The following is a 14,073-nucleotide window of genomic DNA, read 5'->3' on the forward strand; positions in this document are numbered from 1 at the left end:
GGAATGATGTAAAATAACACTATAAATAGTGCTTATGTAGGAACCAAGCTTTAAACACAAATCAGTTTATACTTGGTCTGGGTTAAAGTAACATTCTAGCATGAGGTTGCACAGTTTGAGAGCTTTCAGTTTCTGCCTGGAGACAAACAAAAAGTATGAATAATAATAACAAAAAACATTTCACACATAACCTTTACACGCCAGAGGAAAACAGATTCATATGGGAGCACAATACCACCGGCTTTTCACATGCGAGTCCTCCGTCATTCTATCTTTGGTAGCGGCTCATATCTCTTGGACAAATAATTGATGAGTACTTTCAGCATTAAGATTTTGCGACCATCGCTGTGGCGATCCATCACCGAAATCAGCATAAGCCGGTCTGGAAACACGTTCATCAGCGAGGTTCATGAAAAATGCATCTCCGCAACTCAAACGTGTTGCTCCAGTGTGGCGCAGCACACGCCGTCACCCTCAGCACCACCAGTCCCACGGAAAACAAAAACACCGGCCAGAGTGGGAGATCACAGAGTGGGAGGAGAATATTTGAAGACATTGAGGTGGACCTGTCTGATACAGTATAAAACAGAAAAGAACAAAACAACAACAACAAAAAAAGGAAAACCCACAGTTTTAAACATGAATTATGTCAAAATAAACCAACAGTGAGGGTTTGCCCTTGACTGCCCTCCAAGACGCTACACTGCTACAGATCACAACATGTAATGGAATCCCTTGTTTGGTACTTTTTTGTGGCAACAAAATCCCGTGAAAACACGTCATTCACGTCAGTGACAAGAGAAGTCCAACCCAAGCCGTGTCCTCGTACTGCTTGCTGCATTACTGTAGGTGGAATGTCAGGACGAATGTGGCGAGGACTCCGAAGAGCATGACGGAGGGCAGCCAGGTCTTGAAGAACGCGGCCCAGCTGAGGGACAGAAAGAGCGCGTTAGAGGAACCAACATCTGGAAAGTGAGGGGTGCTGGCGTCATTTTTGGAAAGCCCAAGGACATGTGAGGCGTGTCGGGGGGTGTCACACACGTCAGTCACTTTAAATTCACACAACCGCACCACACCTGGCCTGCGTCCTGCTGTCCTATCCACCCAGTCGGCGCTGGGGGCCCCAGCAGAGAGGTGACCTCCAGCGGTGGCACAGGAGGGAGCGCCGCTGTCAGTGATGAATTACACGGCTGCCCATCTGTTTAAAAGACTCCTGCGCCGTGGGAGTGTACGCACAGAGGCAGCACAAACTGTGACGCCAGCGTTCTCTATGTGGGTCAGCGGAGAATAATGAGGGGGTTCTCTGAGCCGTATGTCTCCTAATGCAACTACAATCCAGCAGCAGAGCGTTTCACCAGACGGTGCGCATGTTTGGAATGACATTGCCATTAACTTTACAAAAGCCACTGGTGTGTTTTCTGTCCTGATTAAGGGAATCCTCCATTGTCATCATTACTTCTTACGTTCTTCCAAGTGGCTAAGGACAGAGCTAAAAAATAACAATAATCTGGACAAGAAAATCTAATTAAAAGTCCTGTTTATAATCAAAACTGCACTGATGATTGGTGTCAGTGAAGCCACAACAGGTCATGTGACAGTACCAGGTAGTTTGATCCCAGCTGATTCTGTCCATGTTTAAATGTCACAGACGATCAAAACAGAAAACGGCTCTAGATGTACACAGGTGTGAAGGAAACGTCAAACGGTCGAGGAATATATGAAATGTAATGCTGGACATAAAGACCGAGGCATTGATGATTATCTTGTCTCGGTAAAAGTAGAAGATTCCTCCTTACAGTATTTCAATAAGTAACTATAGTTCATTTCCAGAGTACAATGGAAAAGTTTGAACTGAGCCAAGTGCTGTACAGAGGGGGTATAAAAACATAAAAGAATCAAATCACTAACAGTAAGTGACGACAGTCAGGAAGCAGCAACTGTGTAGTCGTCACCTTTTATGACCCCAATTGCAAAATGTAGATGAAAAGTGAAAGCAATGATTTGAAAATCTCATAAACAAATATTTTAGTCATAACAGAACATAGAAAACTTATTCAATGTTGAAAATTAGACATTTTTCTTAAAAATTACTAGCTCGTCTAGGGATTTCAGGGTTATTGTTCGAGTGACTTTCATGACAGAGACATGCCTGTTTTTAAATTTAGTGCTGCCCGAGAGGGCTGATTTTCAGCTATGTGCCTTGCGCACAGAGATGTCTCCACATTCTCAGAGTTGTTGATGATCTTATATACTGTAAATGGTCAAATATTTAAAACCTTCGCAGTTCTACACAGAGGACTATTTTTCTGAAATGGCTTCACAATTTGTGGGCATAGTTGGTTTTTCAGAGATGACTGAACCTCTCTAAGGTGCTCTTTTTGTATCCAGTCATTGACCAGTTGCAAATTAACTCAATGAGGCTCAACAAGTTGCTCCAGCTGTTTCTTTTTATAATCGCTTACTTTTCCAGCCTTTTGTTGCTGCGTCATATTCAAGACGAACTGAAATAAATATGCTGAGGCAACAAAAAGAGGCCAAGACCCCACTCAAAAGCCGTTCTACATGTGACTTCATATGTTAGATGAGGTGGTTTAGCTTCAAGGGAGGAAGCTTTTCCGCTTTGAGGGGACCAAAGAGAAGTACTTAAGTTTCATTATGATTGGATGAAGGAAATGATCTGGCATATAACCACGAATGTCCTCGAAACAGTTCAGAGGATTAACAGTTTGATAAACAAAAGAAAATGATTTATATTATATGAATGTAGCTACAACGAATGTGTGTGAGTGAGCGTGAAATATTCACCTGACGTGTTTTCCATGAATGAGGGACAGAATGCACAGATTCACCATGTTCCAAGATGTGCTGTTGTCGTATCGCATAAGGTTGAGGGCCATGGCAACGTGGGAATGGCAGTTATCTAAGCACAGATTGTGCTTCAATGAAAAAGGGAAAAAATATACATATATTGTATTAGTAATACAAGAGTTAGAAACATGTATTAACGTGAAAAGTCTTAAATACAGTCTCACCGGCCTGCATTTGTATTCTTCAGATGCATCCTGGACTGCCTTGTCCCACGTTGCTGCACCACTACCACAGACCTTGTCCACATCCAGCCTCCAATATCTGCAACATTAGTTAACAGCGGATCAGTGGACGTTGATTTAATGCGGGACAAACTTGGGCACGTCGAAAATAATTGAATTTTGACCGATAAACCTACTTCGTTGGCTGACCAAACCCCATGTTGTCCTCCTGGATGGAACATTTCAAAATCATACATGTGAACTTATGATTAGCATCACAGTAAAACTGAACGGGCTCGTTTCTAAAAAAAATACACTAAATGTCAGATATGATATAAGCTCATTAGCAATGCGGCAGCTCCTGCTTTGCACATCTGCGTAACGTTAAATGTAAGTGTTTCAAGTTGACGGCAAATAACCTGTTAGGTGAGGATATGAATTCAGTGCAACAGCTGCAAAACTCACCGAGACGAAGTAGGATCCTGCAAAATCTCGTATGACTCCAGCAGAGGTGCATATGCCCATGTGACCAATAAAGGGGAGCACCCACCTGCAGGATGGATGCACGGGTCAGTTCACAGTCAAACGTAAGCGATGCACTAAAATGTGTAATAAAACAGATCAAATGACCGACGAGAACTAATCTGCTTTCGTTTGTTTGTTTTGAAAATAACAACCTGCCGCCCGAGTTGTCAGCTGCCACATTTGATGCTAATGCTAGCCAAAACAGGAATAATGTTATAGCCTCTTACGATAATATAGGAATAGGTGTCCAGACAACGCAGTAGGGGTAGCGGGTGCTTTTTCTATCGGTTTTAAGGAAATCACCGTGGTAGTTAATCATTATGTCGGTTTCAGCCACCTCCGCCATCACAGCCTGCAGAAACGAGATGGGGGGGATGTCAGTGACGCACAGGCGCACGGTCAGCGTGGAAGACTCTAGAAAACGGCCGGTCCGTGAACGCATCACCATATGATCCTTTGATTGACTGCGGTGTCTACTTCACGGTCAGTGGCTGAGATTCCTGTTGGGTACCGATACAGGATTTTCTATGAAAGCCTCATCTTTTTCCATCTGGTTTTACTAGTTTTTGTCTATTTTCCTTCTTGTTGAGCTTTTATTTCCGTCCCAGAAACCTTTCATTTTACGATATATATATATATATATATATATATATATATATATATATATATATATATGAAAAAGACTATTTAATGTTTAACGTGCTTATAAAGTTGGGTCACCTCACTACTACAGTATATTGGGTGTGAGACGCTGCCCCCAGTGTACCAACTTGTGTATGGAGCCTACATCTGTTGTGTGACAAGTCAGCAAAAGCTGGGAGGAGAGCGGACACTGACTAATGAGCACACTGTAGCTTCACCCACAGTACATCTTCCTAACCTAGATAGTATTGACTCTGTAATGCTGGTTTTCTCGTTGTGTGTTAGAACGAAAGGAGCAAACCATTTGTCACCAAAGGAATAAAGGGACTACCAACGAGAAGGTGTTCAATAATTTTATTCTTTGTTTTGTTGCAACAAATGTTAATACAGGAATCCTCAAAGGAAAACAAATTAATGAACAAAGTAAAACACATGGAAGCCTAGTGATGCATGTTGCTGAGGACCCATTTGTTAACATCAACCTATGAGAGGGGGGGGGGGCGTAAAGGAATCTCAATGAGCTCCTCTCTGGGCACCAGATGGAAAGTGGCTTTCTCCCCCCACCCCTCACAGCTAAGGTTAGAGGAGCCTCATAAAAGCTGAACACCTGACTGCAGAAGAGGACTACTGCTAGAGCCATGCAGCCGGGAACCTTGTCGCCACCAAATACTTTGCGCCCAGTTGTAATACAACACACATCAGCATGTGTGTCCCACTTATACCCAACAAAAGTTTGACACTTGACATTTCTTCTCAAATGGTATGTGCAATCAAAGGGACTAAAAACAAAATATATATATATATATATATATATATTAGTCAATTATTTTTTTCCCTTTAACAAACACTTGTCAATGTCTTGTGGACATGTCAATTATCTATTGTCCTAAAAGTCTTTAACTAAAAGGAGCCAAAATCATTTGCGAATGAAACAGAGAAACCAACATTAATCCTTGGCTGTTGAAATGATAGATGGCAACCTTTGGCAGAAGAAACCCTCGTTTTTCCCGACAGTTGTAAACTAAACACAGCTTTTAAATGCATTTCATTGGAGCAACAACTTGAACAATTTAAAGTTACAAATAATTTCAGGCTTCCGAAACTTCAACTAAAAATAGGACTGAGTCTAATTTTATCTAATTTCCATGTGCAGGCTTTCCGAGATGAGTGGGCACTGTGACGCTTTGCTCCATCTACTGAGCAGACAGGAGATGCAACAAACTCCTGTTTTCTGGCCTGTGATCTGTTCCTCCACTGAGACACTGTGGTCACCCTCACTTGAAAATGGATCACCTGGCCCTGCCCTGCTTCTCCTACGTGTTGCGTGTCTGTCCAACAAAAACCTCAGGAGTGGCAAGTGCTGAACTCCTCCTTCGTTGTGAGAAACTGGGAGTGACATGGAAGGTGCTCTCCTCAAAAGGTGTCCCCCCCCCCGCCGTGAAAGGTTGGAGGGACGGGCCGAGGTGTTGTTGGTGCTTTGTAAGGACGAGAGTGATGTTGTCTCCACCCTCCATAAATTCCTCTCCTTTAAGTGGCCTCCACAAATCCTAGCGTGGGACAGCGGAGGGTGATGCATAGTGCAGAGATGTGACATGACATTCACTCAATGTTCTGTCAGAGAGGGGGTGGGGTGGGGGTGGGGATTAGCTTTCAAACAGGAGCCGGGAGAATGCTTTGCGTCCTAAATCCATTCTACAGAATGGACGACTGTATGTCTAGCTTGGCCTACACTGTACTTGTCCGTCTGAGCTGTCCTCGTCATCTGAACCATCTGGGCCGACGCCATGCAGGCCAGTGATGCGATAGCCCATGTTAAACAGCATAACCTCCAGTGGATCAGCGTTCATACGCCGCTGATTGGCCTGAGCAGCTCCCTCCATGTCCTCCACGACACGCCCATTGTCGCTGTCCGTCTGCAAAGCAAGAATGCAGAGATAACCAAGCACAATTCATGAGATACCTAATTAAGACCAAAGTCATGGTGATCGGTCTTTTCTTCTCTATGAAAAAATAGACAGAAGTCGTCTTTGTTTACCTCTGGTCTGGGGTTCCATAATCGAACCACAGGATCGATACCGCTCGTAGCCAGGAAGCAGTAGCTGGGGTGGGGCTGTAAGCAGTTAACGATGGATTCATCCCCCTGCAGAATTCTCACCAGATTAGTCGTCTCCTTCTCCCAGATGAAGAAAGAGCCGTCATCTGAGCCGCTGACAATGTACTGCCCTTTGCTGGAGAGAAAAGAAGAGCATTCAGACCTTCCCCCGACGAGCCACGTTCCTCGGACGTGAAACATTGACTGGAAATACAATAATTTTCACTTGGAAACTGTGAAACTGTTTTTCATCGCAGTACAGGACTTTTTCAATTATCATGTGAAAAGATGTGAAAGATGAGCCGGATATTCAGGTATATTAGGTTCGGGAAGAACTGAAACAATGCTTTTAGTCATTCAGAGCACTCAGCTACAGAATGTGATGAGAAACAAGATGAAGTGGAGGTCAATCAACTGGTTTTTTTTACCATCACACAGCATACATTAGAATATGTGGCCTGTGGTGTCAAAGACTGAATACAATAATAATATAATATAGGTTTCATTAGTGCCACAAACTACAGTTTCACTTGTCCAGGTGATCAGTTTCAACAGCGCTGAGCCTGGCCTGCATTGTGTTTTACTTTACAAATCTGTCCGTTTGTGTGTGTTTCGTCCGTTAAAATGGCAAAATGTGCTCCTGGAAAGTCCTACTGTAACTCCCGTTAAACCACAAAGCACTTAGGCTTAAAAGTGGTGTTTATATTATGCTGTGGACAGATTTTGCAAGTAAATAATGCAAGTATTTAGTAAGTAATGACAACAATGCACAGTCACAAAACCTTACAGTCATGTAATTGAGATCTAGGCCACCAACAAGTAAAAAAAAACAAAACAAAAACGTGTGGGATCTGACTCATGAGTACTGAGTGAAGGTGCTGGTAGGTGTGGCATTCCAAGTAAATGCTCCTCCTAACATTATCCTAACAGTTAATGTATTTGTCACTTCACATCATCAACAAAATATGCCCTCTTAAAAACATATTAATGTCCACACATCTGATCTAATATCCAACTGATTTCCACAGGTTGTGATGATGCTTATTAGAATCTATTCTGACTGACGTGACATTTGACAAAAGACAAATTTGTCGGACATTTTTCTGTACAGGCAAGCAGTTAACCTAAAGACACAGGAACATGTCGAGCCACGGCGCCGTTGAGAGGAGAAAAATACGCCATCTTTACTGAAAACTAGAAGGAAAGGTAAAATGGCTCAGCAGCTTTGATCTGCAGTTAGAGTTGCAGTTTGAGGTCAGGCGAGGTTTCATCAGCAAATAAATCCAAGGGTTCACTTACTTTCCCCACCGACACTGAATGTTTGACAGGCGTTTTCAGTGCTCAGAAAAAGCTTATAATTGTTTGGTATTAGCAGCAGCAAGCTGTGCTTTGTTTACACTGTGACTATCTGGAGGCTCAGATCACATTCAGTCACACAGATGATAACTGCCCCCTAGTGAGACCAGAGCAGACTGTCGGGGAGATGCACTGACCTTCCGAAGAAGTTGGCCTCTTTGATGTCAGTGGTGGTGTTACAGTGACCACAGTATCTGTGCTTGTAATCAAAGCTGCGCTCCCTCAACACCACCTCGTCTTCAGGAATGGATTCTTTCCGACTGAATGAGTGGAATCGAATGGAGCTGTTGGCCTTCTTATCTTCTGCTGGTGAAGACAAAAGTTAAGTTCTTTCGCACATTGAAATACAAAAACTGAATTCCTTTCCTTGTGGCAAACCAGCACGGCAGCATTTCACTCTTTCCCACCTGATTCTGACTTGGAGAAAAGAGCGGCCTTGATGTCTTTGTCTAAGGCGTCGCAGGCGTTGCTCTGCGCCTGCTCCGGAAACTTTCCTTTAAAATCGTCAAGACACTCGAGAGCCTCAGCCACATACTTCAGCTCAAACAGACACCGTGCCAGCCTGAAATGTGCCTTCAGATGGCTGGGGTTTAGTGTGAGAGCCTTCACACAATCCCTGAGAGCATCGTAATGGTCTCCATCCCTGAGAATCACAGACCCAAGCGTAAACAGGAGATAACTGATTCCAAAGCATTCAGAAGAGGATTCATCATTTCTGTGACACCTACCACTTGCGTTTCATATAAGCTGCAGCCCGGTTCCCATATAGCATGGCGTTGCAGCTGGCCTCGTGAATGCCTAAACTATACAGCTGGATGGCCTGTGTCCACTGCTGGCGGGCAAATGCATCATTAGCTTGTTGCTTTATTTTCTCCAATTGGGGTGGGAGCTCAGTAGAACTAAATAACAAGGAAATAGAAAGGAGGGAACATTTTCAAAATAAAATTGCGTCACAAAGAAAAAAAAAAAAGAAGCTAACTCAAAACAAGAGGCTGTGACAGGTACCTAGAGTGCATTTTGCCTCCAGCAAAACAAATGTGGCTGGCTGGCAAGTGAAGTCCATTGGAGACACCATTGGTTGTCTTTCCATTCTGCAAATCTTCTGGAACACATGAGTAGCAGAGATTACCAAGACAAACTGTGTATGGATACCATCCTTGGTATATGCTACATAGTAACCCGCTATTCAGAATTATGGCAAAAATCTCCCGACTGACGACTTGCCTTTTTTTGGAAGCAGGAAAGTATACGGCCTCTGCTTGAATGTCAAGTCAAACAGATACACCTGTAAGAACCATGAAAATAAAATTAAAATAAACCACACACAAGTCAAACTTTAAAAACACTGTGCCAGTGAAGGGTGCAAATGAAAGAGAACCCCTCTCATCATTTGGCGTTTGTTTTGGGACACATTACCTGTTCCCCGCCCATGTTAACAAGAAGCTCGGTGCCATCTGGGCTGAAGGTAACGTACGTAGCCACCAGCACCCTCAGGCGGTTATTATAGTCGGACAGTTTCACTGGAAGGTGCCCTGAAGCATTCACACAGAAGATGATTTTACTAATCATCTCAGCTAAATTCCCTTCAACAGTTGCATTTCTCAATTAGTTCTCAGTCAGTTCATTTGTTAGTGGACAGTTAAGCGGTGTACTAACCTGCTACGTAGTACTGCCCAGCGCCATCTGGGATGGGCTTCTGCCTGTCACAAAATGTGTGCACTGCTGCCGATGTGCTCTGACTCAAAGATTTCCTTCATAAAGAACAAAACAGACTTTGAAAATCCAGTTGTGTGGGTGTGTGTGTCAAAACTGGAATGTAGCACATTCGAGTGGTCGTTGAAGAATGACAATAGAAATTGCCATTAACCTGTAGTTATGAATCATCCTGATGTCATAGAGACGGACAAAAGGGCCGTTGGCTCCCACAGCCAGGTAGTTGTTGTCCCGTGGGTTGACTGCTAGACACTTGGCCTCAACCAGCTGACCACAGAACTCTGTCAGGTCAATCAGCACCTCAGAGTGTTTACTGTTCTCCCGCAGGTCGTACTGTCTGTTGAAAGTTAACATAACACATGTGACAGCAGCAGCAATTGCTAACTCCTTTGGCTTCATCTGAGGTCCCTTATGTTACCTGATGATGCCATCTTCCGCTGCACTCCAGAAGGTGTTGGGCCACATGGGTGCTGTGGCGATGCGTTTGACTCGGTTGGTATGATCAGAAAACATGTGGATGGTTTCCTTCACCGTCAGGTCATGCACGTGGACCTTTGTGTCGGCTGCGCCTGTTACCAAGATCCTGTCCCCGGAGTGAGGAAGGAACTGTATGGACAGAGCAAAACACCAGAATATAAACTGATAAGTGCAGACTGAGTGTTTCACAGAGGTACGGTCATCCAGTTGTAGGCATTATTAGGTTGTTTACAAAGACAACCAACAGTCCATTCATAGCCCCGATAACTGTTCTGTTGAAGTCAGTTTTAAAAAACAACAACATATTCTACTCCGAAACATTATTTGACCTCAAGGCAAAGCAACATGTCTCGCCGATATAATTAAAAAAAACACAATAACAACGACTCCTCCTTTCCTCTCAATGCCACCTTACTGATACTACACTGCCAACATAAGCACACACACAGCACTTAGAACTTTAGTAATGTGGCCCCTAACCATGCAATACGTCCATCTTACAATAATTTCTCCTTACCTTTACAGAGAATATATTTGCTGCGTGACCCGTGTGCATAGTTGTCAGCTTCTTGTGTCTGAATGGATCCCAGATGATGGCGTGCTGATCATCTGAGCCAGAAGCCAGCAGACTGAATACAGAAAGAATCAGCAGGACAAGTCAAGCAACAACTGATTAGGTCAGACTGGTTAAGATGTACAGTAGTGGACCTAAAGTAAGGATCTGCCCTGTAATTTAATTGTTACATACAGTTGTCATTTACAGGCCTTAAGGTGAGCCATTGGGATTAAACGTCAGGAGCTGTAATGAGCTGAATAAATTATCTATTTGTGGACTTTCTGCCCTCTTCCTATTTGTACTTATCTAAATTATTCTTTTTAGAATGTAGAAGTCAGAATTTACATGTTATGTGCACTTGTATACATGTATACTAGTAATCTGGTTATGATTGGTGATATCCTGTTAGTGGGTTTCACATGCAAACATCTTACTCTGCTTTTAAAACCAGGATAAGGTATTATCCTGGTTTTGAGACCTTGATATGCTACCTGGACTAATCTGGAATAAACTATGATAATGTGTCATATAAAACACCTTGTGTTAGTATATAATAATTAGTTAGTTAGTATAGCATAGAATACTTAGTTTCTATAACTAATAGTTAGTTAGTATAGAAACTGCAGCTGTCAACACTCAAATAGACACTTAGCTGCGTATATGACCACATGTACAGTTTTATGAATAACCAATTGATTCAAGTGCAAAAATGCTGTGCCGAGGACTTACTCTCCCTTTTCGTTCCACTCCAAACAGTTTACACAGCCATTGTGGCCCTGTTGAAACAGGTGATACTGACTATCAGAAGAGGGTATCACAGTACAGGAAAAACATCTTGTTATGCTGCCCTACTGTTTCATATGCATCTCAATTTACATGAAAAAAGTGTTAAAAATTGCTCCATGTGACCTGAAGCTCGGCCTCCAGTCCAAGCCGTTTGATGAAGGGGTCGGTCACATGATGGAACCTTTGAAAGCCCGAAGCTCTCTTGTCCTGGAGACATGAATCAACATCTCCGTCAGTACACAGCACGAGAAAGGATTTGTGAGAGTGCCTTTACATCCACCTCTGTAATGTGAAATACATCTAAAGATGGGCACACAAGCATCGGTTTACTTACCCTGATCTGCCTGTATAGAATATCCTTGGTGATGTTGACAGTAGTCATGGCCTCACCGCAAAACATAAATTAAGTTCTGGGCTGGAGGGTTCCAGGGGTCAGAACTCAGATGACATTTATTCTTCTTTGTTGAGACTATGCAGTGGAGACATTGATTAAGAAAATACATCAGGCGTCCCAGAGACGAGGACACCGTTATTTTGCTTTTCTTGCAATTGTATAGGGTCGACATCATGGACTTGGAACAACTCGTTCCTCAATGGACACACAAACACATCAGATAACACCACCTGGTCTACAGACTTTGCTCACACCAGTGCCAGAGACAGAGCGTTTGCCCCCGTTAACGAACATCAACAAGCCGAGTTCATTAGCTGACTTGCTACTGTTAGCAATGCAGCTCTGCGAGTACAACAATCATCTGTTTGCCACAACACCAACAGCTGTCTGTACGTTAAAGCGTTGCTAACTTACCACAATCTTTAGCCACCTTATGCACCGGGCCTTTAAGAGACCTGTCGTTCACCAAGTAGCAGACGTTAGCGCACTGGCGTTACCTTGCTAGCTAAACAAAACGTCCACTTCGTTGTAACGTAAACATTTGCAGAGCTTTAATTGTAATTTACGACAGCTAAGTAAACCTCACCGTTGTTCTTTAAGTGAAAAGCCTTCTGTCAAGAAATGTCCATTGAGGAAAGGTAACAAATGACACTCTATGAGAGTTTGTTGACAGGTTTCACGCTAATACCTCTCTAACTTGAACAGAAGCCTCCTCCCATTGGAGTTAATCACACAATTTGGTTCCGCCTGCTAAAATGTCCAAATACTTCCGGTTCCTGAGTATTTCAGAATAAAAGCGTTCTCCCTGAGACTGTGCCGGTGGAGCCGCCAAAAGCAAAGCAGACGAAATTAAATAAATAGATAAACAAACAAACAAATAGATCAATTACATACTTTATAAATACTTTAAATAAATGAATTAAGTGTGATAGTCAGTTTTTGCACAACTCACAATGAGACTGACGACTAACATTTTTATTAATTTTATTATTTATCAGTTTTATTAACACAGAAGAGGATGTGCAGGAGAGCATTTTGGTTTTATAGATAGGGGGGGTTGTAAAAGGTATCTATCTGTATAGTTATCAAATGAGATTGTCATGTGCATTTATTAAGGTATCAAACATGCAACTTTAAATATCAGCAGCATAACAGTGGGGGAACAAACAAAGTACATGATCTGATCTTGATACTTCCCCTCAAAAGTTGACATCAGATAGTCCCATTTGAAGCACAGTGGTAATTTAAGAGAGAGTAAGTTTGTTTTCACTTTTAAACTACTGTGAGAATTACATTTAAATGCTACTTTTTTTTAAAACTTATCATTGAGAATGTCTTACCACTATGAAAGTCTTTCACAAGCACCAGAAAAAGCCAATTGCAAATACAAACAGATTGTTATACTGTTTCATGAATTCATGAACGATATTAACAATGAACAAAAAACAATAACGCTTTTCCAACGATAACTGTGTCAGATAACCTTTGATTTGTTGCAAATGGATAATCTTATCTCCAATCAGATGGTTTTTTTTTCTTCTAGCATTTGATACATTTAAAAGCAACCCACAGTATTGAAGCTCCGGCAGCATCTGTAATGAAATATCCTACATTTATTATCATAATGTGAATTCAGTAAACTTCCAAAATGGCCCCTCTTATCTTAAGATATTTTGTTTCCACTGAAAGCCAATTTAAACACATGTGTGCCTGATGGTGTGCTGCTGTTTTGCAGCTTCTGTCAGCAGCCCAGAAACATGTTTTGGTGAGGACAGAAAAGCAAGTTGTCGTGCTATTGTCACACTAATCAGCTATAATTCAGATTGTGTGTTTTACCATCAAAGCTACTTTAACCCCCTTTCATTTTCCTTTAAGAAACGTTTTACAATGTTGAAATTACATACATATTTATAGCTGTCAACTACATATGTATTAAATTATGCTTTCAATAGCAGGAATAAATCCCCATTGAAATTATTCATGTATTTTCTGTGTTATTGTGGATGTCTTGTGAATCATTAGAAACATGTTTTACCAATAATCAGCTTTGCACATTGAATATTTCTAGAAACATTTGACTGCATTTTGGACAATAATGTACTGCACTTTCTGAATAGAAACTGAATTATTAGTAAATCCTTGGCACAATTTACTACCACTGCACATAGGCCTGCAATGAGAGTAAGTTATACACATTACTGTAGAATATGATATTACTTGTTGTATTACAAATGTATCCTTGAAGTCCTCCCTTCCTACAACAAGCCAGTGAATTTGTGGTACTTTGATTGTTTCATTTTACAAAACTGTTTGGCTTGAACAAACTTTCTCCATTCAGTTTCAAATGGGAAAGCGGATATTTTTAGGATATAGTGGTTAAAATCAGTGGATATTTTTTCTTGGCACAATGATTAGTGCAATTAATACCAATGCCACATCCGAAATAAATAAAAAGTCCACACATCTTTTTGTATTATCGTTTACCTCAATAGCAGTCCGTTAA

The 14,073-nt window shown here is 41.9% G+C and overlaps 2 protein-coding genes across 5 annotated transcripts; both read right to left on the reverse strand.

Annotated features, from left to right (window-relative positions):
• Nucleotides 1–840: 840 nt before the first annotated feature.
• LOC140316660 (transmembrane protein 222-like) lies at nt 841–3,951 on the reverse strand. Its single transcript, XM_072394576.1, has 6 exons — nt 3,782–3,951; nt 3,495–3,579; nt 3,227–3,258; nt 3,033–3,129; nt 2,806–2,936; nt 841–928 (listed from the first exon to the last, which is right to left on the reverse strand). Exons 1-6 carry the CDS (start codon nt 3,898–3,900, stop codon nt 841–843), a joined length of 552 nt encoding a protein of 183 aa, XP_072250677.1. The 5' UTR covers nt 3,901–3,951.
• A 584-nt stretch (nt 3,952–4,535) lies between these two features.
• wdtc1 (WD and tetratricopeptide repeats 1) lies at nt 4,536–12,293 on the reverse strand. Of its 4 annotated transcripts, none has more exons than XM_072394579.1 (16): nt 12,157–12,293; nt 11,511–11,645; nt 11,300–11,383; nt 11,120–11,166; nt 10,352–10,463; nt 9,776–9,963; nt 9,512–9,694; nt 9,301–9,395; nt 9,061–9,176; nt 8,869–8,929; nt 8,650–8,743; nt 8,373–8,543; nt 8,052–8,287; nt 7,782–7,950; nt 6,232–6,424; nt 4,536–6,109 (listed from the first exon to the last, which is right to left on the reverse strand). In XM_072394579.1, the coding sequence occupies exons 2-16, from the start codon at nt 11,574–11,576 to the stop codon at nt 5,912–5,914; spliced, it is 2,013 nt and encodes a 670-aa protein (XP_072250680.1). In that variant the 5' UTR covers nt 11,577–11,645; nt 12,157–12,293; the 3' UTR covers nt 4,536–5,911. The 4 variants fall into 4 exon arrangements, with proteins under 4 accessions (XP_072250680.1, XP_072250681.1, XP_072250678.1 ...); XM_072394580.1 differs by having other exon boundaries at nt 7,782–7,947; nt 12,152–12,293; XM_072394577.1 differs by having other exon boundaries at nt 12,152–12,293.
• Between the last annotated feature and the right edge of the window lie 1,780 nt (nt 12,294–14,073).

Source organism: Leuresthes tenuis, unplaced genomic scaffold (assembly GCF_036924035.1).
Source record: "Leuresthes tenuis unplaced genomic scaffold, fLeuTen1.0.hap1 SCAF_10, whole genome shotgun sequence".
In the NCBI taxonomy this organism is placed as follows: Eukaryota; Metazoa; Chordata; class Actinopteri; order Atheriniformes; family Atherinopsidae; genus Leuresthes; species Leuresthes tenuis.